Consider the following 27,650-nt stretch of genomic DNA (forward strand, 5'->3'; position numbering starts at 1 on the left):
CTGTAACTTGAAATATAGCTTTACTAAAAGTTGGTTTTATTCATACACCAACCTGTAAAATTAAGAACCTGTTATGGTCCAGATCAATTCCATGGCTTCGGAGAAGAATACCAACATCTTTGAATGTCTTTTTCTTTCCATTGATGTAGTAGACAGAAGAATTATCTCTATAAGCAGTTCTAGATACACAAAAATTGCTGTTAGGAATGACTTCGTAATCATCTCCTTCCTGTTTTGAGGAAAAACAAAGCCAGAAAAACAATCATTATATCACAGGTTTACCTCATTTCACAATTAAGCACAGAAGGTTTATCATGTTCAGGTTTTAAGTCAACTGCACTCTGGGGTCTAGCAGAAGTGCGAACTGTCTTAAAGCTGCATATCTCAAAAAAAAAAAAAAAAAAAGAAAAAAATCCCCAAAAAAAACCTCGAGAACTGGACAAAGAACAGCCCAAACTGTTTAAACTGAATGGCCTTCATATTATGCCTTTCCTACCTCTAATACAAGCTATTGCTTTGAAAATACTTAATTTATTCTCTTTACCACTGCTTCAAATCACAAAGGAAAAGGCCTACTTCAAATTTAAAGTGGCTGTGCTATTCCACTCTTTAAATTTTTGCTTAGGAAATCTTGAATGACTTAACTACTGTTTGCATTTTAAACTCCTCTTTTGTAGTACTAGGAAAAGGAGTTACTTTTAGCTGACTAGTTCTAAAGAGAAACTGTAGAAGATAAAAAAGCAAAACATTAAAGATGTGACAAATATGACATCACCAGCTTCAAAAGAGATCTGAGACTCACCTACAAAGCAGCAACTAAAATAAAGCTGGTACTGTACTTAAAAAAAGTTAAAATTGATGCACGCTTCTTGTAAAGACTTAAACTGGCCTACCACTTTCCCAGATTAACCCCCAAGAGCATAATCAAATTGGTATCTAGTACATGCACAAGTTTTTTAGATCATAAAGTTAGCTCCTAGATGTTAATACAAAGTGAAAAATAAAAATGAGTAAATGTAATAATTTTGGAATCTAGTTATTATAAATACAAGCAAAAGGCATGTGTGTATGTGCATCAAGTTAGAAAAAAAAATTCTGTCTTTAAAACAGTTCCTTCAAAGACTATACATATTGTCACTTTATTAACACAATTTTTTGAAATGTCAGTGTACATTTTCCACTATTTTGACTGACCCCAAACTCAACAGATAATACTTCAGCTAGAATGTGTGCACAAAAATTAAATTTAAATGAAGAGAAATAAATTCCTTGCACTGTAATTGCAACAAATTGACAAAAAAGCCCAGTTTTTAATCAATGCATGAAGTGGCAAGCAAAATAAGTATTTTTTTAAATTTGCCAATTCTTTTTATTTCATTCAAACAAAATATCAAACTCAAAAAAAAAAATTAGTGGTACGATGTGAGGTCTGGAATTTTTGATGCAAAATCTGTTTTAAAATTGCAGGCATGTTTACAGTATATAAAGTGTACATAAGAAAGTTTCAGATTCATCATATAATTTTCTAAATTTAGATAACCTAAACCAGTTTCTAATTGGTTTGAAAAGTTTTGCTTAAATAGGTTTTATTCCTTAATATATATGCTCATATTATAAATTTAAGAATATATAACATGTCCAAACGTAAGACTTAAAAATTTTTAGGGGTCCTATTAATTCCAGAAATAAGTTTTATTTACTTGATGTAAATGAGATGACAACTCTAAAACGGCTTCTTCTTGAAATGATTATTACGTATTTCTAAATAGTTTTAAAACAGACATGTAGCAGATATTAGTCCCCCAGAAAATAAAAAAAAAGATTCCCTACTAATATTTTTAAGAACTGCACTATTCAATAGAGGAGTTTTTAAAGCTAATTAACTCTGAATTGATGTTTTACATCCCAAAGGTAAACTAATCATGCTATGAAGTTTTCCTTAGCTCAAATTAAAAATAACCAAATATTAGAAGTTTTCAAACCCTTAAAGCAAAAAAAGTCTCCACTGTTCTGAATAGAAGCATACATACCTTGTCAATGATCTTTTGGAAGTGGACTTCCACAGTACAACTCTGGATGTCCCTATGTTCATCAGAACTATGGATCAGCACAGAGAGTTTTTTGGATCTGATTTTTTGTGCTCGATACCCAAACACAAAAAGCATTGAATCAATGACATTGGATTTTCCACTGCCATTTGGCCCGATAATACATGAAAAACGCTGCATAATAGAAGGAAAAAAAAAAAAGTGATATTCAAAGGGAAATAGATCCTGGCCAGTGTACATCACCCATTCCATTTGTGAAGTTTAAAACACAATTATTCCTAGTGCATGAAACTGCAGACTATTCGATAGCTTAGTTTTTACTGCCAAAGGTAAAGCAGTACAACTTATTTAATAAAAAAAACCCACACCTCAACTCAGCTCAGCTTTCTAAATTTTAACTTGTTAACTCAAAGCGATACTGCATTTAGCAAGCATGTTCGCAAGGAAAGTTTCATGATTAGCCACGTAAGTCTCTTGTGGGCACTAAAAAATATTCTTTAAACACACCCCTAAAAGATCTCCAGTAAACGAAATAAAGAGAAAAGTGTGCTTTTTTAAGGTTTACTGACGAATCAAAACTGTACAGTATCAGGAAAGTTGCACCTAAATCTTTTCTCTACTGTCCAATAATGAAAATTTAAAATATCATTACATAAATAATTCTAAAACTTGAAATATTTTTCAGTTATTCTGAGGTAAGCTTACATGAAAATACAGGAAGGAATACTAACACACAGCAAAGTCTTACCTTCACTTAAAAAAAATGCTTAAGGTAAAACAAAGATACCTTATGAAAAGGTCCCAAAGTTTGCTCCCCTGCATAGGATTTGAAGTTCTGGTTTACAATATGAGTTATCATGAGACGAGGAGCACCAGCTTCATTGGTCATTGCTGGAGGTGGGGGAGGAGAGATGCTACCCAAAATCTCTTCTAAACTTCGATTATCAAGCACCTCATCTGAGACTGCTAAAAGCCATCCAAAATAAACAGAAAAAAAAAAAAAAAAGACTATAAGCTCTCAATGACTAGACACCTTTTAAAATGTTCAACTGGCAAAACAAACATCCTTTCTATACGACCCAAACCTATACTTTTGCCTGTAACTATTAAAATGAGCTAAGTGGAATTAAAATTCTTCTTTCCATGAACTGAATCTTTAAAAAGAGATACTTAAGATGTCCCATCGATTCACTGGTGGGTTTGTTCTTTCATTATGTAATTCTTATTCCAACACACTTTAATAGGCACTCTGCAATTACAATAGCTACAACCGTCACAATAAGCCTACAAATCTGAAACAGGCAAAGTCTTTCTAATTAATAAGTGCAAAGCCACATTTCAAGCGTCCTCACAAGTCACTCTGCAAGATTTGGGGATCGCTGCACAATGCTCTGAAAGCTGTAATGACAGCACAACTACTCTGCAAAGACAGGAAGTTTGTTACGAAAACAAACTGGCCCCCTGGATATCAGCTAGTTGTAAGCAAAGCAGCTTTTCAACAGTCACCAGCAACTTTTTCTTCAAATACACAGTAGTTTTTGCCACCAATTTCAACATATTAATCCATTTGTCAAATACCTTGCTTTAATAATTGCATATCTGGCTACCTAAAAAGACCCACACTGCTGTTTTTCCAGACATTTTCAGCAAAAAACTCAACTCAATACACTGCTTCATGAAAAAGAAAGTCAAATCATTTTAAGAGTTAAGTAAATAAACTTGACATTTATTCCATTCCAAGAAATCCCATACCATTGGCTGCATATAAATTTGAAAAATCCTGCTGTTGTACCACAATCTTAAGTACAATGTTACAGATCAGGAATATGAAATAGTCTTCATTAGGGAGAAAGTCTACAAATTGCTTTTGCACTTGCACTAAATCGCTGGTCCAAACACTTTAACTCTTTGCAAGCCCTCTTTACCATTTTTAAAGCAGTTTAAACTTGCCAGGAGTCAAGGCTTTCAATATTCCTTTCTAGAAGAGAAAAGGGCAAATCCTTTCTGGAACAGTTGGCAAATTCAGCTGAAGGTTGTTGCTAAAGCAGGCACTATCATCAAGTTTACACACCATCAGAAGCACAACACTCAGACCTACCTTGCGGAGGTTCTTTGCCAAGCTGTCTGTTGCCTTCGTTTTGCACTTCCATGTCACTGGTGGACTCCTCTAAGGGCTCTCTGCCTTTCCGATGGGCTGCTGTCGAGGTTTTGGTGCTCTTGCTTGGCATGATCTCTGTTGGCTGTTGCCCTTCCATTCCAAGCAATCAAACTACTGAAGGGATCTATCTCCTTTTCTAACATAAACGAGAAAACCCCGTGATCTAAGCATTGAACTGCAATCCCCTAAGGAATATACCTACATGTTCGCCCAGATGTTTGACTAATTTAGAAACTAAAGGCTAGAGACATTTTGAAGACAAAAATCCAAGTTTGAAGCAAAACCTAAAGCTTAAGCCTCATAATGATATATTTTAAAATACATCACCCCCCAAAACAACGGGCTGACCCTAATCTGGAGAAACAGCAAGAATCTGCTTACTGAAAACTCACACAGCTATGTTCAATACAGTTGCTATGCTCAGAGAAAGCAAGCGTGATGCTGGGGGCAAAAGAGTTAAAAGACACATTCACAATAACAAACTGAGTAGCCATATGTCTATACCCTTCTGGAAGCTCACTTCACATACACATCTCAGACCTGACACACGTTTTACTTCCAACAGTCCATGCTGACTTTTTTTTTCTATAGATAGATAAACAAAAAGACCTGCATAATTACAGCAAAGGCTTGACTCTGAAACAGTTTAAACCAACACACTCGTTTCGCAAAATAGAACACAACCACTACTGCCAGCATTCAACATTTAAAAGAGGAAACAAAACAAAATACCTTAATCTGGCTGTGATGTTAAAGTTAACTGATCAAGAGCGAAACATTACAAAAGTCCATCAGCTGGCACTGAAGCACAGCTCCCAAAAAGTATAAATAGAAAGCAACCGATGAGAAGAAAGACGACTGCAGGAGCGAAACTCTCTCCAAAGAGTTTAAATTGCAGCAAGTGGCGAAGTTAGTTCGCAGAAAAACAGACATGAGAAAGTTTACTTCTCACAAGATAAAAAACTGACGTGGTTAGAAAGTCATCTTACAATTGGTGCCAATCATTTGACGTTTTCAGACCTACCCCCAACCCACACTCTCATGAGAGTCCTTCATTTGGGACAATGGGGGAGGGGGGGAAATGAGAGAAAGAACTCATTTTAAGGCAATTTGAGTCTATGTCCCTGTTAAGAAGTGTTCCGCAATGGCTGTCTCGGACAATTACAGCCTCTCAAAGTACCAGATTTTTATTTTTTTTTTCCTCCAAACTGCTCCACTCCAACAGAATTGTGCAATATAGACCTACTTACCTTACCAACCCTCCCCCCCCCCCAGATACTTCACCAGAACGAACAAGCATTAACTACTCGACCTCAGCTTTTAAATCGCGATAAATTAGCTGCCACATACTCTCTAACAAATTTAACAAATTCGTGCCCGGCCCCTCCCCCGAGGCGGCTCGAAGGTGTTTGTTAAAAGCATCTCTCGACGATCTCCTGCCAAGTGCCGTTTTTGTTACGGGGATGGCGAAGGAGAGTCAGAGGCGGACAGAAAAGCTTCCTTATTAACAGCCGATTAAATCTGATCGCGACAACCCGTGTCAGTGAAAAATTTTAGGTTGGGTTTTTGGGTTTTTTTTAATCTGTCCGTTAATCTAAGGAGCCCAACTGCACCCTTGTCACGGTCTTTCCAAGTCGTTGTTGGACTTCCTTGGGATTTCTCTCTCGTATTCCAAGCATAAAAAGGAGCAGGCAGAGGTAGTTACAGAAGGGTCCCTGCTTTGTAAGCAGATTAAAATGGGGCCTCCGTGCTACCCAAAGGTATTCCCCGTCCTCGGTGGGTCTCCGACTCGCCGTCCCCAGAGGTCCCTAAGGGCACAGCGGGAAACCCGGGCCTTTCTCCCGTGGGCTGCAGAGGATTCTCTCATCCCCCCGCCTCAAGCCCCTCCGCCGACACCAGCCAGGACAGACACCCCTGGCGCCGCGTTCCGCCGCCGCGCAGCCCGGGCCCCTGAGGAAGAGCCCTCGGCGGGGCAGCCCCCGCCCGACCGCCCGGGCCCGCACAGAGGAGCTGCCGCCGCCTTTCCCTCCCTCAGGGCGAGGAGGAAAAATGGAAAATAAAGCGCGGGGCACAGCCCGCCGCCCCCCTCAGCACCCCCCGCTGAGGGAAGCGCCCCGAGGACCTCGCTCGCAGCGGGGACAGCCCCCCAATTCCACCTGCCCTCAGGCGAACCGCCGGCGCCTCTGACCGAACCCTGCCCGCCCAGCCACCCCGCCGAGCCGGTACCTTCGAGGACCGGCGGTTCCCGGCCCCAGCGAGGCTGCGGGTCGCGGTAGCGCGGGCTGCTCCGGCTCCCGCCGCGGACTCGGCGGCTTCCACACTCGAAAATGGCGCCCAAACGGCGAACTCGAACCGAAATTCGTTAGAAAGGCGCGGGGCATGCTGGGAAGGGAGGGGGCCGGCCTCCCGCGGGTTTGAAAGGAGGGAAAGAAAAAAAAATAAAAAAATAATAAAAAAAAAAAAGTCCCGCTCCCGCGCCATCTTGTTTTCCGTTACTGCGCGGACGGGCTGGGCGGGATAAATTAAAAAAAAAAAAAAAAAAAAGTAAAATAAAACCCCTCGCTGCAAGGGAGCGGCTCTTTCGGGCGGGGGGAGAAAGAGGGGGAAGAGACGGGCGGTGGAGGGTGACAACGGCCCCACGGCCGTGCCCGCCCGCCCCGCGTGGAAAAGATTTATTTTAATTTTAGAAGTAGGTCAGTGGGCGGCGCTTGGTTGCTCAGCAACGGGTGGGGAGGGGGGGAGGCTGGAGCGGCGGCGGCGTGAACGGGCGCTGTTATTTAAGAGAGAAAAAAAACAAGTAAAAAATTAAAAAAAAAAAACAACAAACAAAACTCGTGGGACACGACGGTTTTAAAGCGGTAATTAATTAACGGGCGGCGAGGTGACGCCACCAGGCCGTGTCACCTGGTCGGGGAGGGCCCGTGAGGTGGCGGTGGGATGAGGAGGAGGAGGAGGAGGAGGAAGAAGTCTCGCGGGAAGTAGCCATAGAGACGGAGCCGCTTTCCGCGGGGGGAGCGGGGCAGCCGCCGCCTTAGCCCCGCCGCTGCCGGGACGCCGCGGGGCCGGGGAGGAAAACGGGATTAGCGCGGAAGCCGCCGGGGCCGCGGTTCCCGCCGCTCTCCGCTCTTCCTCCCGCTGCCGGCGCAGGTAAAGGCGGACGGGGGTAGGCGGGGGCCATCCCCCTCCCCTGGCCGTCGGGGGAAGGCGGCGGCTCTGACTCACCGCCGCGGTGGGCGAGAGGGGTCGGGAGCCGTGACCCCCCCCCGGCTCGGCGTGGGAGGAGCGGAGGGAGAGCCCCGGGAGACAGCGAGGTAAGGGCGGGGGAGCCCCGGCCCCGGGCGGCCCGGAGGGAAACGGGCACTGGCGCTCTCCTGCAGGAAGGGCGGCGGAGGGAGGATGTGTTTTCGCGGGGTGGGCGGATAATCTGCCGCTTGGGAAGCTGGAAACTGAGGGGAAAGGGGGTGCTGGGGCGGCCGGAGAGCGGGCTTTGCCGTCTGTGCGGGGCCTGAGGCTGGCCCTCGGGTTTGGGGAGGGGACGCAGACGGGGCGGGAAGAGCCGCGGTTCCCTCACAGCGGGGAGAGAAAGTGCGGCCGAGGAGCGAGCTCCCGACCCGTCACCGCCATCTAAGCCCTTCCTTTCCATCCTGCCGTCTGGCTTTTCCCTTCTTCCCCCCCCGCCAAGCCAAGCCAAGCCAAGCTCTTGCTCAATCTCCCGCCGCCGTCCCCGCTCCTCAGCGGCGGCTCCGGAGCGAAGAGGCTGAGGGGAGGGAGAGGGCGGGAGGGCGCGGCCTGAGGCACCAAGTGCCAGGCTGGGAGAAGCCGAGACAAACGTGCCAGAGTAACTCCTCATTATTGCCCCATCTTTGTTAAAAAACTCCTAGGAAATGCCTTCCGCTAACCCGCGGGGCTGTGGGTAGTGTGTGTGTGTGCTAGGATGGGTTAACGATGGATCAACCTGCTGTGGGTGGCAGGTTGGGTGTTTCAGCAATACGTTCCTAGCATCCCTTGTTCTTCATCTTGTCCAGTGTGTTTATACTAAGCGATCAGATAAGTGTGGAGTTGGGTACTGTACAAACAGAATTCCCTTAAAACTCAGGTCTGTTTTGGGGCTTATTTTGCCACAGTACTAATGTAATATTGCTGTTGATTGCAGCAGGTGAGCTCTGCGACCTGAGGGTGAGCCTTCTGCCTTTTAGGCACACATAAAAGAGCGTTTAAGCCGTTTTCCAAGTTTATAATAAACTTCTGATCTTGTCTTTGAAAGGAAAATAACAGAACCCCGTGTAGTGGGAGCAGGGAGGGAGTGCAAGCTGGAAGCTGATGGTAGCGACGTGCCTGCTGAAACTCAAAGTGAGAAATAAACAATCTCAAAACACGAAACAGCAACTGAAAAGGTGGGTTTAGCAGGCTGTGGTGTACACAGCAGATAGATGCATCCAAATAAATACGAGGTATTCTGTTAAGCGGGATAGACGCTTACATTAAACTGGAGGAGAAATCCCTAATGCTGTTTTATTCCGTTTTATGTTCTTTGCTGTGTACAAGTTGTAAGGTTCACGTTTGGGGATTTAGTCTTCAGAATTTGTGGTGCAGAGACTAGCCCTGCAGCTGATCAGCAGAAAATGTGACAGCATGTGCTGGACGGGTATATGCAGGTGCTGAACAAAGGCATTGCCACCATACGGAAGTCAAGGATGTGATTAAAAGGCTGCTTTGAAAGTTTAGTACAAGCTTAGACCCCTTTTATATTCCTTGATGGTGAGATTCCCTGTGAGGTTTTTGGTTAAGGGTAGGAGAAGGAAATCGGACATTTGAGTATGAGGGATATAGTTTTTTAAAAATAAAAATAATTATCATATGCATTTATCAGTTGATGGAAAGTAGAGTTGAAAATAACAGTCCTTTGGGCACAGAAAATTACATTTTTAGGACTATTATCCTTTTCACACTTCTTAAATTCTGCATAGAAACTGTTTGACGTGCAGTCATTTTTATGGTGAAAAAATTCCAGAAGGCGGCCATCATCATGGTCTCCTCAGAGAATACCTTCTGCTGTCACCCTCCTGATCAATCTTCTTCCCATCCTGAAAGAAAAGTTTTAACCTGGATCAGTGCCTCTACACTGTCGAGGCACTCAAAGACAAAAGCTTTTGGTGTTACACGAGGGAAGGGGGCGAGAGGGTGGGACCCCACCGAGCTGCTCATGGAATTACTGTGTTGCAGTAAAATATCATCGACATTACACACAGGGGTGGATGAAAGTCTAGGGTGTTGTGTCATTTTGTCACAGCAGGATTATTTTCATAGTGTGACTTTTTCCTCTGAATTTTCTCACAGTGCTCTCACTAAACATGAAGTTCCTTGAAAAGCTTTTGATTCCAGGTTTACCCTTGGCTTCCTTCATGGCTACATATCAGCACGAGAGAATGTCAGTGTTTCAGTTTACAGTGTTTCAGCAATACGTTCCTAGCATCCCTTGTTCTTTATATTGTCCAGTGTGTTTATACTAAGCGATCAGATAAATGTGGAGTTGGGTACTGTACAAACAGAATTCCCTTAAAACTCAGGTCTGCTTTGGGGCTTATTTTGCCACAGTACTAATGTAGTATTACTTATTTTGGAACTTTTTATTTTGGTGTTAGTGCCTTCCTTTTTAATTCTGGCAGTACTTATATATGTATTTGTTTTATTACAGTTATACCTGCATATCTTTTTTTAATGCTCCATCTGAATAACTGAAATGAGGCTGAAGACTTCGCTTTTAAAGGAACCAAAACATATCCTTTGTCTCAGAATAAACCATAGAAAAGCTTGTTAATTCTGAATAGCCTCTTATCCAGAAAGCATTTCGTTATCGTAATTGTCGTAGGAAAAATATTTGTAAATTGGCTTTTTTTTTCTTCACGTTGCCATTCAGTGCAGCCTTTAAGGGCAACATTTTAAGAGATGTTGAACAATCTTAGAGTGATACCTTCCCTTCAGAAGCTATCAAAGTTTTGAGGTTTTTTCCTTTCTTATTTGTAGTTCTAAGTCAAAAGCTTTCCCAGACAGTAAATAGGACTAGTGATATATCTACTTGCTTGTAATAAGACATGCATGCAGCAGATGTAAACAAAATTGAAATTTTCCTACTGATAAATTAGGTATGTCAACAATTTATATATGACGACCAGTAGACCAGTGCATTTGGATTGTCCACTAAGACCCACCCTAACATTTCTGCTGTTTCAATAAGTATGCATCATAATTCATTTTTTTTATATGATATTTTGCTTTATTTTTTGCTGAGTTTCTACCAGCTCTTCTCTTGACACAAGAGGAAAAAATGATTTTTTTTTTAATATAAAACATTCCATGTAATCCTATCAAAATAATCTTCCCTGTACTGTCCCTTCAGTTTTGTGTAGCCTAGATGGGTTATTTTGTACGCTTATTTTTAATAATTAAAATTCTCAACTTCCTTAATTTAATTAAACATAAAGAATTAGTTAGCTGTGTGGGATGGACCACAGCTGATGAGCTATATTCCTGCAGTGATGATCACCAAATTATGAAATGGAACCTTTTAACTAGTGAGACTACTCGAGTAGTGAAACTTCCAGATGACATTTATCCCATAGATCTTCACTGGTTTCCCAGAAGTGTAGGTGGGAAGAAGCAGTCCCATGCTGAGAGCTTTGTTTTAACAAGTTCTGATGGTAAGTCAATTTAAAATATTTTAAATTTCGTACCACTTTATGTCACTCAAATACATGAGAAATTATTTGCAGTTAAATAGTCTGTAATAAAGCACCTTCAAATACCTATACATCGGTTGCACTGGTGTACAACTAATAATTGCTTCAAATTTAATACATTTGTGTTACTGTAATTTTCTCCAATAACAATATCAAATGTACCTCTGACAGCAGATACACAATTTTTTAATGCAAGGTCAGTTTCTATCATTATTTTTTTTTTAGTTTTGTGAACCAGTAACTGTAATATGTCTATACTGCATGGCTACATAGATACCAGATCACTTCTAGTTATGAAAACTGATGGCCGAGTTACTGAAATTGCTTAACCAGGATGTTTAATATCAGTGTAGTCCATTTTTTGGACACGTTACAAGAGCATGTCTTGTATCTGGCTTCTAGGGAATCTTGAATATCCCTCTGCAGCATCTAGTTCTGGCTGTTGTCAGAGGTGTAGGACTAGTACATATGGCCACTCTGCTGGCAGATGTATACATACAGAAGGATTTGCAGTATGCCTCTATCTCTCCAGTATCCTAGTGTACTGATAGTAGGCTATATGATCCAGTATAGTAGCTGCTGTGTCCCAGTTTATGGATTTTGTTTTGGGGAAGGAAGGTGGGAACAAGAAGATTTGATGAAGGTTTTTATCCTCCTCCCCAAAGAGACTAGGAGTTGACTTTGCCTGACTTGCACACAGTCAGATTTTTCTTCCTGCATGAAGTCAGATATACTCATATCCCCAGTTCAGTGAAGAAATCTTAGGTAACTGGTTTCATTATTATTATTTTACATTTATTATGAAAGAGTCCATACTGTTCAGGTCAGAGTTTGTCCCCTCAGTACTGTAGTGAGGATTATGTTCCATGCCATTGGCAATTTTCTGTGCAAGTTTTCCCCTTTGGTTTTTCCCCTCATCCCTTTTCTTTAAGGAAAAACATCTGGAGTCTTTTCTTCTTCTTGATCTAATTCTTTATTTGAACAAAATATGAAAAATAATGGTAAAAATAAATTTTCATAACACCCCCACCCTTTTATTTCTGTTAAAAAGAACCGACTGTGTGGAAACACTAGTTCAGCTGAGAGTATTTCTTCCTGAACCTACCAATTCTAAAAAAGGGTTGATCCTTTATGAAATTTACTGGTTTACATTGACGTTGTGATTAAAAAATGTGTTGGAATAAAAGCTCTGCTAAGAAACAAATCCTTGATGTAGCCTGGGATTGCATAACTGTCAGTCCACTGACAAGAACTTGCTGATGGGGTTGGTGTTAGTTTGGAATGATTTCTGATACTTTCATAGGTTAATCCATGAGCTGGGTGTAGAGGTGACTTGGAAGAGCTGTATGAGTTGCTTGCAGAAATCAGCCTTTACGCTGATCTTAATTTTTTTTATACCTTTTGTGTTTTACTGGGTTGATAATGCTGTTGAAGGTTTCAGTCAGTCAAAGTAGCCTGCTGGAACTAATAGTCATGTGCTGCAAAGAGTCAGATCACATCAACATACTAAACTTTGTTTATATTCTTTTGTCAGCAATCGAAGATCTTGATGGTAAAGCTGTATTTCTACAGAATTGGTAGCGGTGGGAGCTTCTCAACACTGAACTCAAAGCAATACGCTGCTCTAAACCTCTGCTGGCTTTTTCGGGCAGAACAGATCAGGGTCAGTTGTTGTAGAGTTTCCATCAGGATAATAATGGCCATCTGCCCATGACCCTGTTGATAGCTTTCACAGGGACCTACTGATAGTTTTAATAGGACTGATGGATAATTTCCAGCTAACTTCTGCCCATATTTTGGCCAGAACCTGGAATTTGTGGGTCTAGTATGTTTTCTTTGGTGAGGGGAACTTATTGTAGGCTTTTGGCGAGCTTCACAGGGAGCTTGATTGGGAACAGAAGGTTTGTTACTGGGCATTAGCAATCTGGAGCTGATGCATCCAGCATGGCTTTCGGCACAGATGGAGAGAAATAATATGTATTTGAAGAAGGTAAAGGAAATTCAATCCTTGCATGAAATTTTGGTGATTTCTCTCACTTTTGGCAATAGTTGCACTTAAACATTAGGAGGGCTGAGAGTTCAGTTCACAGACTGGAGGCCAAGATTTCTTCAAGATATTCAGTACTTCTTACGGAATAAATGCACTGAACTTATGGAACAAAATCAGGATATCTTTTGGGCAGTGTCTGAAGGCTGGCTCCCTAGAGCTTCCTAGATTTACGTGGGGAAGGAAGATAGGAGAGAAGTTTGACCAACTAGCGTCGTAATTTTCGCAATGCTTGGTGCTGAACTTTCCTATGAATTCTAGGCAGCTGGATCTAATGAAGTATTGTTTCTAGAGCTCATAAGGTGGCAACAGAAGCTTTTGTGAAAGGTGGAAGGAAGATTATTAATTTGCATCAATATTTGCACATTATCGTATTATGCTGGGGGGGGGCAGAGTTTACCTAAATAAAGATGTTCTTCAGAAAGCTCAATATTAACTGAGCAGATTTCTAGGGGATTTGTATTCTTTTCCTTTCAATGCTAAACATGGGATGGAGGGATTTGGGTAGGTCAGCTGGGGCTCTTAATTCCTTGCGTTATCACATTTGTATTTCTAATGTCCTGTTCTGTAAAGTTCTAAATTGTAGGTGTAAATAGTGAGCAAACAAGCAACTGTAGCGCGTCAGATCTTCTATTCGGTTTTCCAGTGTTGTTAAAATAGTATGGTAGCATTTCATATTCTGCTTGAATAATGGTTTGACAGCTGATTGTAGAAATACATAAGGGCTGCTACTACCTACCTTCGTGAAAAATATGACTCTTAAAACTCTGCTATGCAAATTTTCTTTCTCATTGTTTTTTAGTATCACTCAGATATGTAAGGAAAAAGTCATAGATGTGTTTAGAGAGGCTGAAAGTTGATTTTTTTTTTTTTTTTTTTGAAGTGTTCAAAAAATGTGTCGCAAGAGCTGTACATTCAGAAGTACTTTATATGTGAACTCTGTGCAGATTTAGGTAAGGTACCAATTCTGAAGTGTAATGTCTAGTAGGTTATGAATGCTTGCCCTTCTCCTGTAAGTGCATTAAGTGAAACTGCAACAGAGCGCTGCGGTTTAGGAATAAAGATTCATGAATAGCACCATGTACAGGTAGGCCCCAGAACCCTTTCCAGGATGCTTTGCAATTAACTGCTAGAAGCTGGATTACTTTAAGTGACATAAGTCAATGACAGAGGTTTAAAGTGAGGCGTTCTTGCAGTTTAGCAGATTTTTCTTGCTGCTCAAGGCTTTAGTTGTGTGTGACCAGCAATCTAAACCAGTTGATCTGCATTTGCTTCGGTAAGAGCTTTGTGTTCGTTTGCTTAAAACTTCTACCAAACTTTTTTTTGTCTAACCTGAAGTTGTCAGCCTAGGATTCTAGCTAATATTGAAGTAATTCTTAAAGATTTCAGCTACAAGACATAGTGAGAGGAAGGTCAGGAAAAATGCAGTCTCCTCTGTAACAGTAAAAAAAAAAAATAATTACTGAATGTGAAAAAAAATCTCTGAAACATGTAAATGATCATGCTGTTATATCTCTGTTAGAATTCATGTGCACTTGAGAGTCAATTCTATCATTGTCCAGCTTTTGGAGATCAGCTTGATTAACTTTCACTTTCTTTTAATGCAGCTGTTTCTTGCTTGCATGCAGCATAAACTGTTTTGACTATCTTTGCCAACTTTATTGCAGTGGGGTGGGGTTTTTTTGGGGTGTTTGTTTGGGTGTTTTTCCTTCCTTTTTACAAACGTGTAGGCCCTATTGTCCAGTTCTCAGCACATCCCTAAGGCTTATCATCTTAATCGTGTTGTAGCTGGGATGGGTATTGTCTGATCAAAGCCTGCGATCCGCTGACCTCCCCCGTTTCCCAAGATGACACATCCTTTAGTTCTCCAAGCTGGTCCAGTGATCAGTCGTTAGATAATTTTATATTGTTTAGTGAGTGGAGTTTGTGTTCAGCCCTTGCATTCCTTCTGGACATCTGGGGCCTTTATTGCTAGTCCTGTCGTTGATTTGAATGCTACTGTTCTGCTAGCGTAGCACAGTGCAGAGCAGGACTGAGCTTTGCTGGATGAACTGCTATTAAAACAAAATGTTTTACGATTGTTACAGAGCAGTAGGAAGGTAACATGATATTGCAGAAGGAGGATAAGATGCAATTTCTATTTAAGTGAACAGAGTCAATCCCAATTTGTTTAGATATTTATAGAGTGCTAAATGTAAACAAAACTGGATGAAAAAACTGACCTAGAAACTTTTTTTTTTTTCCTCCCTTAAAGTTGTGTTCCTTAAGAAAATGAGACTTCCATGACCAGTGTTGTAGGGAGACTGTCTGGCAGGTAATCAGTAACTTTGGAGCTCCTTGGTGATTTTTGTGGAAAGAGGCAGCTCTGTGGTAGAAAAATGCTGAATTAGTGGACACCCTCACTGAGGGTGCAGCTGCAACACGGGCTATAGACAGCCCAGGCAGCAGGAGTCCATCAACAGAAGCTTATTTCGTTTGATGTTTCTTATGGGATGAGTTATTTTTGCCATAATTAGTTCACAGATCACAGTTAGTACTTTATCTTTCTTGTAGGGATTTTTTTACCTAGTTAACTGTTACTAGGACTAAGGGATAAGATCTGTTCTTGAGATATATTTGCCAAAAATCATGGTTTGGTTTGGGGTTTTTTTTCAGTGAAATTGAAATACAAACCAGTGCTAACCACTTTGTGAAAGAATAAATTGAGATAAAATCTTAATGTAGAAAATTTCCAAGTTTTTATCTCCCAGTGTAACTTAGCACTTTCAATAGAGATAACTTATCTTGTGAAGATTTTGGTTTTGCATATGCAAGTGAATTATTGCATTGTAAAAGTGCATGAACAAGTTTTGTTGCTTAATTGCTATTTTTTAAAAACTACGTTTAAAATTCTGTTTAACTATTACTTACGTAGCATGCCTTACGTGTCAAGCCTGCAGTTTTCCTGCAACAGCTAATTCATCTCTGATAAGGATTCCTGGAAATTTGCTGAATCCAATGGAAAAGGAGTATAATGTCTTTACAGGGTTGCATTAATTCCTGGTTGAACTCCAGATGTTTGTGAAATTAGAGCAAATGTAAATTCAATCCTCCTGGGTTTTCTTCTGAGTTGCATCTCTTGTGGGATGTTGTTCTTTTACTTCCTACTTAAATTGATCTTGTTTCTGCTTTTTTTACAAAAATTAAGAATATATTCAATTTTGAACTGCTTATTAAGCACAAAATCATAAGTGAATAGACCTATTTTTTCCAAATTTTTATGTTATCAATAATTTTACATTAGGTCAGCATTTAAGAGTCTATGAAATGTAATGAACAAAACATACATGTTTTATATTCTGTATTTGAATAGACTGCTAATCTCCCACTTGAAATTCCTCCAGAACTGGAGAGTCACTTTAAGATTGAGGACAGCTTCTGGCTTCAGTATGTAATAAAAATAAAGGAACAGTATTTTAGGGATCTGACATGTAAAGTAAGATTAAGTTGAATTACTTCTATCTACTCCAAGCATGCAGCTAAAATTTTCCCTTTCTTAATTGTGTATAAGGCAGTGAGTTCTATTTTGAAAGCCTCTTCTACCTCAATGTTAAGTTGAAGAACAGAAGGCAAAGAAATCCACCGAAACGTTGCTTTTGGAGCAACCTCTACGTGTGAATGCAGTGAAAAAAAAAGCAGTGTCTAGTGAGTCACATCATTCAACTGTCAGCTGTAAATTCACATGTTGGAAAAGTAAAGAAGTTGCAGAAGTAAAGGTGATACCCATGAAAACTTGATTTGGCCCTGTTCTGCATAAGTATTATGAGACAGGTTTTAAATGCGTGATCACATTTTTTCCAGATGAATTCTATCTTAGTGCCTAAGGTAGACCTGCTTTTATGTGAAACTGTATTCTTTCTGGCTAGGTTACAATTTGCTATGTTTCACTGCTTGAAAGATGCCTTGTGAAAGAAGTAAGAGCTTATGGAGTGGGAAAGGATGCAAAAGATTGGTAGACGAGTCGAATGTTTCCCTGTATAGCAGGATTTTATCGTGTACTCTGTGACATGGCCCATTGTTTTCCTGATAATGTGTCCTAACCGAAGGATTCTGTTGCTTGCCAACTGTCTGTTCTTTCATTTTAATTTATTTTTTCTCCTACGTGTTGAGGGGTTTGCTTACAGAAGTATTGAGGTCTCACGGATTCTACCTGGGTCAGTGGAAACTGCTGTTTCAATATATAAAATTGTTTCAATATATAAAATGAGGAATTCTCTGTATCCTTAAAAAAGTAATTCTGAATGTTTCAGGTTGGATTCTGAAAGTTGATGGATGCCTCTGAGTCAGATCTCTGTGTATGTTAGCTCTTGATTTGCAAAGCTGCTCTTTTTTTTTGTTTTTCTTTTTTTCAAGGGAAATTAGTGGAATATGTTGCTAATGGCTGTGAATCCCTCAGCCTCTTCTCTGAATGCTGTAGGTGACAGCATGAGAATATTCAGAGTCCTGTGGTCAGAATAGGTTTAAGTATTCTACAGTGAAAAAGGTCTGGGCTACTGATTGAACAGGTACACTATGCATCCAATAAGACAGGTGATCAGAAAATAAAACATGTTTTTATTGTATTATTTTAAATCCAGAAAAGGCCATTTTGACAACTTAATCAGAGAAAATAGCATTTAGCCATGGAATTCCTGTGAATCCAGCTATTGTTTATACACAAAAAATTAGAATCTCAGACCTGAGAGATGTTCTATAAATAACTGATGCATTAATTATTAAAGATATATTTTATAATTATAAAATAACATGACACATTAAATGTCCTGAAAGTTTTAGGAAATTAAAAATTAACTGAATGAGGAAGAAGTGATCTCAGTAAGAATACTAATTCTGTGAATTCAGAAAAAAATGTGATTAGCTGTTCAGAATATTTTGGTAGGTGTTTATATAAGTGATGAAGAAAAGCAAAAATGTATAGTTGTGTATGATATTTTAAATGGTCTATTCAAATAAACTGATTTATACAAACCATTCTTTTTCTTCAGTATGAAAAATCTTTTTTCTTGGAAATCTTGCAGTGGCAGAGATTTGGCTGCATGATTGTGCCCTTTTGTTTATATGCTTAAAAGTGAAATGAAGATGAAATCGGAATTGTATTCATTTCTATAATATTATGGAGAGCCCTGATGTCTCTTTCATAGTTATTTGCTGCCCAGATCTACCAGATTTTTTAAAAAATTGTTTTTAATCTGGCTTTGTTTTCAAGATTTTTGTTGTTGGCTTTTTTTTGGTGTTGGTTTTTTCTTTTTTTAAATTGAAGTGCAAAATAAAACATGGGAAACAAGAACACAATAAAAGCTTTTCCAAGGTTCTGGCAGTGCGGGCCGCTTAAATTTTGCCATCTTGGCTACTGCAATTTGAATGTGCATTTAGTGTGGTGATGTTGTGTGTTTTTTACCTTGTTCATAGTTGACTCTTACCACCAGACTGCACATATTGGTCTTGATAATGTGGTCCTTTACTGAAATAGGCAGGGATTTAGTTTCTGTTTCTGGTTTATCAGGTATGCCCTACTTCATAATTCATATTCCCAAGCAGGATGTTATTAACGGAAAAATTATCCCACCTTAAGTGATGGAGCATTTGCACATGCTGAGTGTGAGATACCTGTGTATTGTTGAGCTCAAAGAGTTTCTGGACACTCTGGAAATTGCTTGTAGTGGCTCACTGGCAGATTAGATAAAATAATTTGGGGTTTAAAGTAGTTTATTTGAATCGCTGAACAGCCATGCATTTGTTCTGCCACATGTTTCCAAGTCCTCCTTTGTCTGCTCTTTGGTCCAGTTTAAATTTGATCTTCCTGGATTTAAGCAACATCCCTCATTTGGAAAGAAAGACTTCCTCATGCTTCTGTTGAAATCATTAATAGCTTTGTTTTTGGCTTCTGTGAATTTCCATAACAGCTCCATAATGCAAGCAGTAATACTTCCTCAGAGCAACACACTCAGCGATGGTCAGATTGTTCTAGCTTTTCCATTATCCTTTTGGTCTTGAGTGATTTTTCAGATCTTAAAAAGAAACCCAACAGAAAGGCTCTCCTGGGTTGCAGTGTATATAACCTCTGTTTGCTAGGTTTCAGATAATGAAATAACAAGAGGCAGTTGTGTCTCTCCAGAGAAATCTGCAAACCTTAGAGGGACATAAGAAAAATGAATAGGCAAAACAAAGATTATACATACTGAAAGAAAACAAACAAACAAACAAACAAAAAAACCCAACAAACCATGAACCCACCATTGTAACTACTTTACATATTCTGCAAGAACTCAATTGTCTGGGCTAATCGCAGTTGTGAACAACATAATTGCATGTTTTGTTCGTTTTTGTTGTTGTTAGTTTCTTCATCACGTTTTGTGTGTGTATTTTTAACAGTAGACAATCCAGTTACAGTCGTAAATACCGGTTCACAAAATTACATACACTATTTCTCTCTTGAACTTTTGTTTAGGGAAGTTCCACTTGATTTCAAAGTTAGGAAGAGTAGAGAAAAGCGTAGAAGCACACTGTGGAGCTGTACTTGCGGGAAGGTGGAATTACGAAGGAACAGCACTGGTTACAGGTAAGCGTTCTTAAGGTAGTGAAGTGTTTTAAAACCTAAAATAACAGAAGAGCTCTTTCCAAAAAAAGCGTTTTGGTTTTTTAATATACAAAGTTAACATGTCATGGACAAATGTAGGGGTACGAAAATACGGTATTAAACAAAATTTATGAAAAGTGCTGTCAAAAAAATGTGTAGAGTGTAAGTACTTTATGGGATAAAGACACTAGAATGTTTTGGAAAAATAATTTAATCCTTGACATATATTTAAAAGATGTGATCCCAAATTTCGTAGTTTATCTCGTAGTTACATTGAATTGGAACGAATAGAACTGAGTCTATTAAGGTTCACACACTGGTCTAGTTTGAAATTCTTGTGAGAAGGAGGAGAAATGGAGACACAAAATTAACAATATAAATGAAGTTAGCTATAATAAGCTACTTTTTTATGTCTTCATTATCACTGGGGTTATTATCACCGTGTTTAAATAGAAGTTAGTTTTGCACTATTTGATGCTGTTTTAGAAAAATACCTATTTTAATTAATAGAAGATCTAGTAAAACCATCTTTTTTAGTGATCCTATTTATTAGATGTTACACTATTTACTTGAAAATAAGTGTTTTTAATACCAGAGTGCTTGCATGTTTTTGTGGATGTTCTGTACTTCATAAAGGAGAATATTTGATTTTATTTTTTTTTCCCTTTTACCAAAAAAGATTCCTAAGTTGGTACATTTACATCCCTGCACATGACATTTGGGGGGTTTTAGCCAGTGAAGTTTACTTGAGGCCTCATGAGCATCTTGAATATTCCTATGTTTCTCTTTCTTCATTATTAGGAGTGGTGTAGATCCAGCTGGAGGCTAACCCTCTTCTCTCTTGAGGCTGGGAAGGTGATCTCCCAATGTTTGTGCCTCTGCATGTCTTTTTGTCCTAAATCTTTTGGTAATTAGTTGCTTTTTGCATTTTTGTCAAAAACTTCTATCTTGATGTTAAGGGGAAGCTAATTAAATTTCCTGTGATGAACTTCTCCTTTATGGGATTTCTGTTGGTGTCAGAATTTTCTGCAGCCTCCTGTTGATCTAGCACAGCTGATTTCCTTGGACAAATTCCAACTCAGTCCAGAAGTACTGAAGATAATTTTGGATTTGCTTGTTTCCAGACTCAGTCTGACTCTAAAATGCTGCTTCAAGGAACTCTGGCATGTTCCTCTGAAATCCCAGAGGGATAGAAATACTGTTCTTTTTAAAGAGAGATTTGCCTCAGGAACTTTTCCAAAGGAAAAGTCAAAATTGCCTTTTCAATCTTTTTTTTTTTTTTTTTTTTTTTTTGGAAAGACTGCATGACACTTTTGGGGAGTATGGGAATTCATTGCCATGTCCAGACAGTGTGCTCTGAGATCAACTACCCTTAGACAGCAACTATACTGTGAGGAAGAGTTGAATCATTGATGATACTGTATCAGTTAAAATTTTCTCTATGGCTCTGCTTTAACAGGATCAAATGTGCACAAATAGTATTTCTAAATTTTTATTTTTTTTTTTTTTCACTTTTTAAACACTTAAAGGCTATATTGGCCAGATACAAAAACCTGAAATCTGGGAAGTAAATTACCTTTGAACGGAAGAATGGTGTTAAGCATCTAGGTGCATTTTTTCCTCATTAATTGAATCTGGGAGGCCTAAATGAAGGCCCAGAGCTGTATATTTTAAATATGATAGCATGCTAGGAAATCTGTGTTCTTAATGCTTACATAACTACGCTGTATAGTGTAGAAGAACTTAATCTTTAATAAGTAAACTGAGTTTCTTGGTAGCGCACAGTTATGTTATAAAATTTAAGCCTCCAAATGGAGCCTTCAGTTATCTTCAGTTTCACCGTTTATCAACTGTGAAGCCTCCAGTTTAATACATAAAATCTGCTCCTGCTCTTTTTGGACTCCTCAGAGACTCATTTAATCAGCCTCTGGGCCATTGAACTGTAAATAGACGAAAAGCACTAGCAAAGCTGAATAGAAAATACAAAACTTAGGGTACTTAAATAGTGGTGGACTTTCTCTTCCCAGGAGCAGCTTCAGATAAGAAGACTATAGGGATTTTCAGGAACAGACTTGTTGATAATAGCAGAACAACAGCCTTAAATATTTTTCCTTAATATACTATCTATTTCCATGTTAGGAAGACTTCATAAACAATATTTACCTGTAAGAAGACCTGGACTTATTTTAACTCTAGTGTTTCCTAGGTAAATACAAATGTCATGTTTGTTAGACTTATTATTGCATTTAAGTTGACGATTTCTGTGATAACTTTACAGTTGGTGAAGATGGCCAAGTGAAAATCTGGTCTAAAAGTGGAATGCTGAGATCCACTTTAGCTCAGCAAGGTAAGTTAATTTTCTTAGAATTCCATTAGACCTTTTTAATTTGGGATATTATGGAATATATTTAAATAACAGGCCCTAAATCTGGCAATAATGGTTTGTCTAAGGATCTTAAGGCCTAGATAAACTTAACTAAAACAAAATGTAAATCATAGTTGAATACAGGGGGAACTGGATTTTTAATAAGGTGATTATCTTAAAAAAAAAAAATCTTTAAAAGTATCTTTAGACAACAGTTTCTGTTTCATCCTAAGGATTCTGGAGGGGCTAAAGAACTAAAAATTTAGAAATCCAGTTTTTAATACCAAGCCACAGACCCTTATGGTGAAACTGAAAAAAAAAAAAAATCTCTAAAAACATTGCAGGAATGCTTGAAAGATGCAAAGTGCGTGTAGATTAGTTCCTCTGAACTTTAAAACTCTTGACAGTCCTTGGTTCATTTATCTATTTAACACAGTAACTAATTTAGTATATGCAAACAGCCCCGCTGAAGTGATACAATCCCTGTGTTTAAGTTCTTTGTTGAAGTGGGGCCATGGAGACCAAACCTTGATCTTGGCTTTGTAACTACAGTTTTATACATCCTAGAGCACTCCAGTTATTTATGTCAATTTAACATCACATTATTTTAAAGTGCATCAGCATAAGCTTTAAATATGTATTTATACAAATGGTGTTTGATATTTTTAAATGCTATTTTTTATAATCATCATTTCTAACATTTTGGTAATATTTTAGTGAAGATACTGAGCTAGATTTTGTTTTTCAGACTTCATACACTGAGATCATGTGACCTTTTGACATTTTTTAAGAAACCACATGCACCTGGGTTTGGGTTAAATGTCAGACCCTTATCTCTTTCTAAAACAAATTATCTGAATTCTTTCAACCTGTTGAAGGCATTTTAACCACAGGAGTGAATGTAAAATGTATTTCAATTCTGTTAAGGAAGTTCATATTCAGATGTAATGTTTTTTCATGCTTACAATGTAGAAAGATAAGCCAACTGAACTACAATTTTTGAAAAAAAAAAAAAAAAAAAAAAGTTGAAGCACACACTCCAGTATTTCTCAGTTGATATGTTTCAAGGTTTTTTATGCTTAATTGTGCTTATTTAAGGTTTGATGAGGCTTATAAAGTAAGAGATGTGTTCAAGTTTGAAATATGCAGGCTAAATTTTCATTGATTTCTTAGAGTTTCTGGTACAATATAAAAGTACAGTTGAGTCCCCGTGGAATAATTGTCATCTTTTATTTGTGTTTTAAGAGAAGAGCCTGTGAGGCTCAGAAATACTTTAAATTTACAGGATCGGATTCCCACAGAACCCGCTGTAATCTACTAACATACCTGGGATTAGGGTAGGATTCTGCAGAAATTGTAATGTTGTTTGAGAGGTATATCATGTTTGAGCTAATTTTTCACTTCCTTTATCATCTCCTTGAGAAATGAAAGGATTCCCATTGCTAACATTCTTTCTACTCATTCCACTCTTTGTATTAGAAATAAATTTTCAGGCTCTTATCTTTGGATGATGGTCCACATGCCTATTCTATCTTTGGATTGTTGTTCACTACAAAAACATGAACATACATTTTTCCCTTTTTTAGCTTTTTCAGTACTTATATGGAACGCTCTGGCCGCATGTCCTGCCATCATGCTGATGCATGGAATATAGATAGTGTGACCTCATAACCTCTACTACATTCAGCCTCTAGCTGTAGTATTGCTGTTATGGCTGCGTTGTTCTTTGAGCCTGATCTCACTTCTTAGATTATCTTTGTATTCATCTTTTTGTTCCCTTTTTACCTTAAACTGAAAGCTTCTTTTAAAAATGTTGTATTTGCAATCCTTCGGGCTTCCAGCTGACACGATGCACTGATATGTTTTGATTATTTTTCATGGATCTCTTTGGTACGTGTTGGTAACCCACAGGTTTATGGTTAAAGTAAGATTTCTCTCTGTGTTCAGTGGTGTACACACTGCAGTGTGACACTGCTCAAAGTGTCTGTGTTCCTTTCGAGAGAGCCACAGAATTCTGAAGAGGAGGATGTATAAAGGTCCACATGTGAAAGAAAAGGTGGCTCTACCAGCACAAATTTTTGCAGTGGTTTGTAGACTCTGACACTAAGCTTGTTTGAGGTGATGTCTGTAGTGTCAGCAGTGCCACCTGCACTAACCGAATCCTTCACAGGCCAAACATCTGGTTAGGAGGAGCAGTGCTGAGTCCACAGTTGTGTCTCCTCTCTTGAAATGTCTGTCTAGAACTGCTACTCCTGAGGCTCATAAACCACTGGCTCTCTAACCCTCAAAGCCCTCTACAGAGTCAAAGGTCAAGCTGAAAATTAAGTAGAATGCAGGTTTGCCTTCGTCACTGTAGTCCAGATTATTCCGCAGCACCATTTCTTTAGTCTGTCCCACCAGTGAAGCTGACAGCTTTGCTGATAACTTCACTCTTACTCCAAGATCTGAGAACCTTCAGGGCAAGTAAGGAAGTCTCATGGATCCACCATGAGTATTTCATTGCTAGAGCACCTGCTTCCATCCTGGTAATTGTTCTGGTGTCCCTAATTCCAGTCAAAACTAGAGTTATTCCTTGTGGGAAAGTCATGTTTTAAATCCGCGGGATGACTTCATTTCTTGTGCTATGAAAACTTACTTTCTTTCAAAGCATTTGATGAGGGACATCACCATAACCTTTATGAAAACACACGTACATAAAAGAATACAACAGAATTATAATTTAAACATCATTGCCCACAGATCTGTTGTGCCTCTGACAGTTTACCTCAGATGGATTTCTAATTTTTCAGGTGATTTGTAACACCTTTCTTTCAAATTGAATTTAGTACTCTTAAGACTGTATCTATCTTGAGTACTTTATCTTTTGGCCCAGCTGACTTTCTGATGGGCTTCCAGTGACTAATATGCTGAGTAAGCACCAAGGAGCAATATGAATAATTGACGTGTAGGTTCCCTTTTTGGTTAATGGAAGCAAAATCACAGCAGTTGCAATGCAAACAGGTTAATTACAACATGTTTATTGAGAAGTGCAACTTCCTTTTTAAGGGACAACCGTATTCCAACTGCAGCTCCTATTTTTTGTGCTGTCACAGAGAGACATAAAATTGTCTGAATTAACGTTTCTACTCCCGTGAAAGTAAAAAGTCTCACACAGACTTGCTGTTGTAATTACTGAAGTATCTGCTGTGGCTGTGTCAGTGACTGCTCTGTCGCTCCTGCACTCAGCCCTGGCTCTTTCTCTGCTGTATGCATTGGCCACGGGAATGCTTCGTTGGGGATTAACATCTGCTAGTAGAGCACCAAGATGTGAAAAGCCCACCCTGGGTGCTTACTGCTGATGTTCCTTCCTCAAATCTCTCAGTCCACCTTTTCCGCTTTTCTCACTTCTTTTCTCAGGGAGTATTTTTTCCTGAAGCTGTTGATCACCAATGCAATTCGCTGCAGTTTGTCTGTTCTGCTGAATTTTTCTTTCCACAGCAGTGCAATGTGTTGGCAGTCTTTTCCCAACCAAGTTCTTGTTAAGTGCAGAAGGAAATGAGTTAACTTAGCTCCTGCTGTTAAGCCCTGGAAATTGTGGTTAAGTAGTCAGCCATCATAAAAAAGTTAAACATTTGGTTTAAATATAAAAGTCTTCTGATTGTTAAATCAGCATTAGAGCAGGACAAAAATTAGTTTATTTAGAATTTCTGTACAGCTGGTGACAGAATTTATGTCATTTTCAACATAAATTGCTGCCAGGAGGAAAACAGCTAGTGCCAGATTTACTTAATACATGTTGCATGTTTCTGTGAGTTGTCTCCTGTAATGGTTGATGAGTTTTTTTTTTTAAAAAAAAAAAAAAAAAAAATCACATCATTCTGTATTTCTGAGTAACATAAAATAAATGCCTTCAGAGAAGAAAATATACAAAGTACAAAAATATTCAGAAGCAGTGACACCAGGTCTCAGAGTTTGAATATTTGGAAACTCAAATGGAGTGTGCTGAATTGATGTTTCAGGTTTTTGTTCAGAGAGAAAATCTGAATGTTTAAGTGGTAAGATATTAGATGATCTTAGGACAGTTGAAGAAGCAGTTCGGTTGCTTAAGTATCTAAATCTCATCAAAATATTCCCAGAAAAAGATACTCCTGGGTCATTTTTTCAAAATAGAACTTAATATGCCAAAAGTGTCTGAAAATTTTACCCTGTAAGAGCATTTCTTAAGCCTTTTGGTGTTTTTTTTTTTATTACCAGAAGTAACAGATGTACAAAAAATTGCTTATTTGCTCGATTTTAATTCATTTGATCAATACTTGGTTATCAGCTGAAATATGCATGACTCCCTAAGAAGAATTTCTTTCCGTTTTCCTTTTCTAAAATGATGAAATTGTCTAATACCAACATCTAGGTTGTAACAGTTGGTGTTTCTGAGTTTGGTTTTTTTTTTATTTCTCAAACAGAACTTTGAGGATACAATTCAGTTGTGTTAATGTAAGTGTGCCATTTGAAGTTCATTGAGCTGTTCTGCCTCACCTCTAAATCTGTTCTGAAAGGAGATGGATCTCCCTCAGGTCCTGTGCCTGTACGCTCCACCTGCCTGTCTTCGAGTACCTGAGGTGCCTCACATTGCTTAGGTGCTTGTGTTCAGACAATTGAATTGTGTCTTCAGAGGCCTCATTTCTACCAGTGACAATATTAAGCTTGTTGGAGAAAACCAGATGCCTGAAATAAGCCTTTTCTTTCCCATTTCAGAAGGTGTGGAAGCAAGTTTTACACAAAGTAAAGAGAATGGTCTGAAAGGGTCTTATTACACAGTCTCCCTCCTTGCAGTTTTATATGCACTGTAATGTTGAGGCTGTGCTGAAACTTGCTGTCCATTGCTACAGGGCTTTTGCTGTGATAGAAATAAATGTTTGGACATGCTCTTTACTTAACTTCCTTAGTTTTATTTGCAAGGAATCAATGATTATTCTTCTTCAGGGGAGACTAATCCTGTCAAGTACTATGGAAAATATTTGCATAGTTGGCAAGTCTGATTTTTTTTTTTTTTTTTTTTTTTTTTTTTCCTGGATGCGTTTCCCATGTAATTTTTTACTTTCTTCTGTTTTCAAAAAAGGTCATTTGAAAACTGCAACATAACATGGTTTTAAAACGAAACAGTCAGCCTTATTCTAGATATATCATTCTGGAGTTTTCAATCTGAAAAAAACCATGTTTTAAATTAATTGGGGAAAATCTGTGAAGTCTATGGACCACTCTTTTTAGTTTTATTTGTTCTCATGTGTTTTGTGAGTTGCTTGTGTGTGGGATGTTTGGGTTTTTATATGTATAGCAAACCAAAAATATGTGTCTTAGAGGCTTAATTATGGAGACTAAACATTTCACAAAGAATAATTTAGGGGCAATAAAAAGCTTTTCCTACCCATATTTGTGTTCAGTCCCACCTTTGTGGGTAAAAAGAGCTATTTTCTGATGTCGGTTGATGAGTATTAGGATGACTGTTGCTACGTTGATTTTCTGTATTTCTTAAGTGACAACTGTGAATAAAATTCCATCAGAGCATAAAAGATTAAGTAAATATCAAATGCAGGTATTACTGTTTGTTTTCTGGAGTTGTGTAAAACTGTTCACTTGCAAAAAAGTTTTACAAATTAATGGCATGGTAAGTGGCAATAGATAATGAGGTTTGAGAAAGGTGCA

At 38.8% G+C, this 27,650-nt stretch overlaps 2 protein-coding genes across 6 annotated transcripts in view; one reads left to right on the top strand and one right to left on the bottom strand.

Moving 5' to 3' along the window:
- The window catches only part of SMC4 (structural maintenance of chromosomes 4), a 39,169-nt gene extending 32,581 nt beyond the window's left edge, over positions 1 to 6,588 (bottom strand). The window contains exons 1-5 of the mRNA XM_074912003.1: positions 6,433 to 6,588; positions 4,147 to 4,342; positions 2,836 to 3,014; positions 2,031 to 2,222; positions 53 to 229 (exon numbers count right to left, since the gene is read on the bottom strand). Of these exons, the coding sequence (XP_074768104.1) occupies positions 53 to 229; positions 2,031 to 2,222; positions 2,836 to 3,014; positions 4,147 to 4,303 (705 nt within the window). The 5' untranslated portion in view covers positions 4,304 to 4,342; positions 6,433 to 6,588. The remainder of the gene's footprint in view (positions 1 to 52; positions 230 to 2,030; positions 2,223 to 2,835; positions 3,015 to 4,146; positions 4,343 to 6,432) is intronic.
- A 170-nt stretch (positions 6,589 to 6,758) lies between these two features.
- The window catches only part of IFT80 (intraflagellar transport 80), a 56,123-nt gene continuing 35,231 nt past the window's right edge, over positions 6,759 to 27,650 (top strand). The window contains exons 1-6 of one of the 5 annotated variants that reach the window (XM_074911846.1): positions 6,759 to 7,064; positions 8,471 to 8,600; positions 9,902 to 9,979; positions 10,679 to 10,904; positions 19,478 to 19,588; positions 21,885 to 21,953. In XM_074911846.1, the coding sequence (XP_074767947.1) occupies positions 9,947 to 9,979; positions 10,679 to 10,904; positions 19,478 to 19,588; positions 21,885 to 21,953 (439 nt within the window). In that variant the 5' untranslated portion in view covers positions 6,759 to 7,064; positions 8,471 to 8,600; positions 9,902 to 9,946. Of the gene's footprint in view, positions 7,065 to 7,149; positions 7,518 to 8,470; positions 8,601 to 9,901; positions 9,980 to 10,678; positions 10,905 to 19,477; positions 19,589 to 21,884; positions 21,954 to 27,650 lie in introns of those variants that run through there. The other 4 variants (XM_074911845.1, XM_074911847.1, XM_074911848.1 and 1 more) reach the window with 4 other exon arrangements.

The sequence above is a fragment of the Athene noctua genome, chromosome 8 (genome assembly GCF_965140245.1).
Source record: "Athene noctua chromosome 8, bAthNoc1.hap1.1, whole genome shotgun sequence".
Classification (NCBI taxonomy): domain Eukaryota; kingdom Metazoa; phylum Chordata; class Aves; order Strigiformes; family Strigidae; genus Athene; species Athene noctua.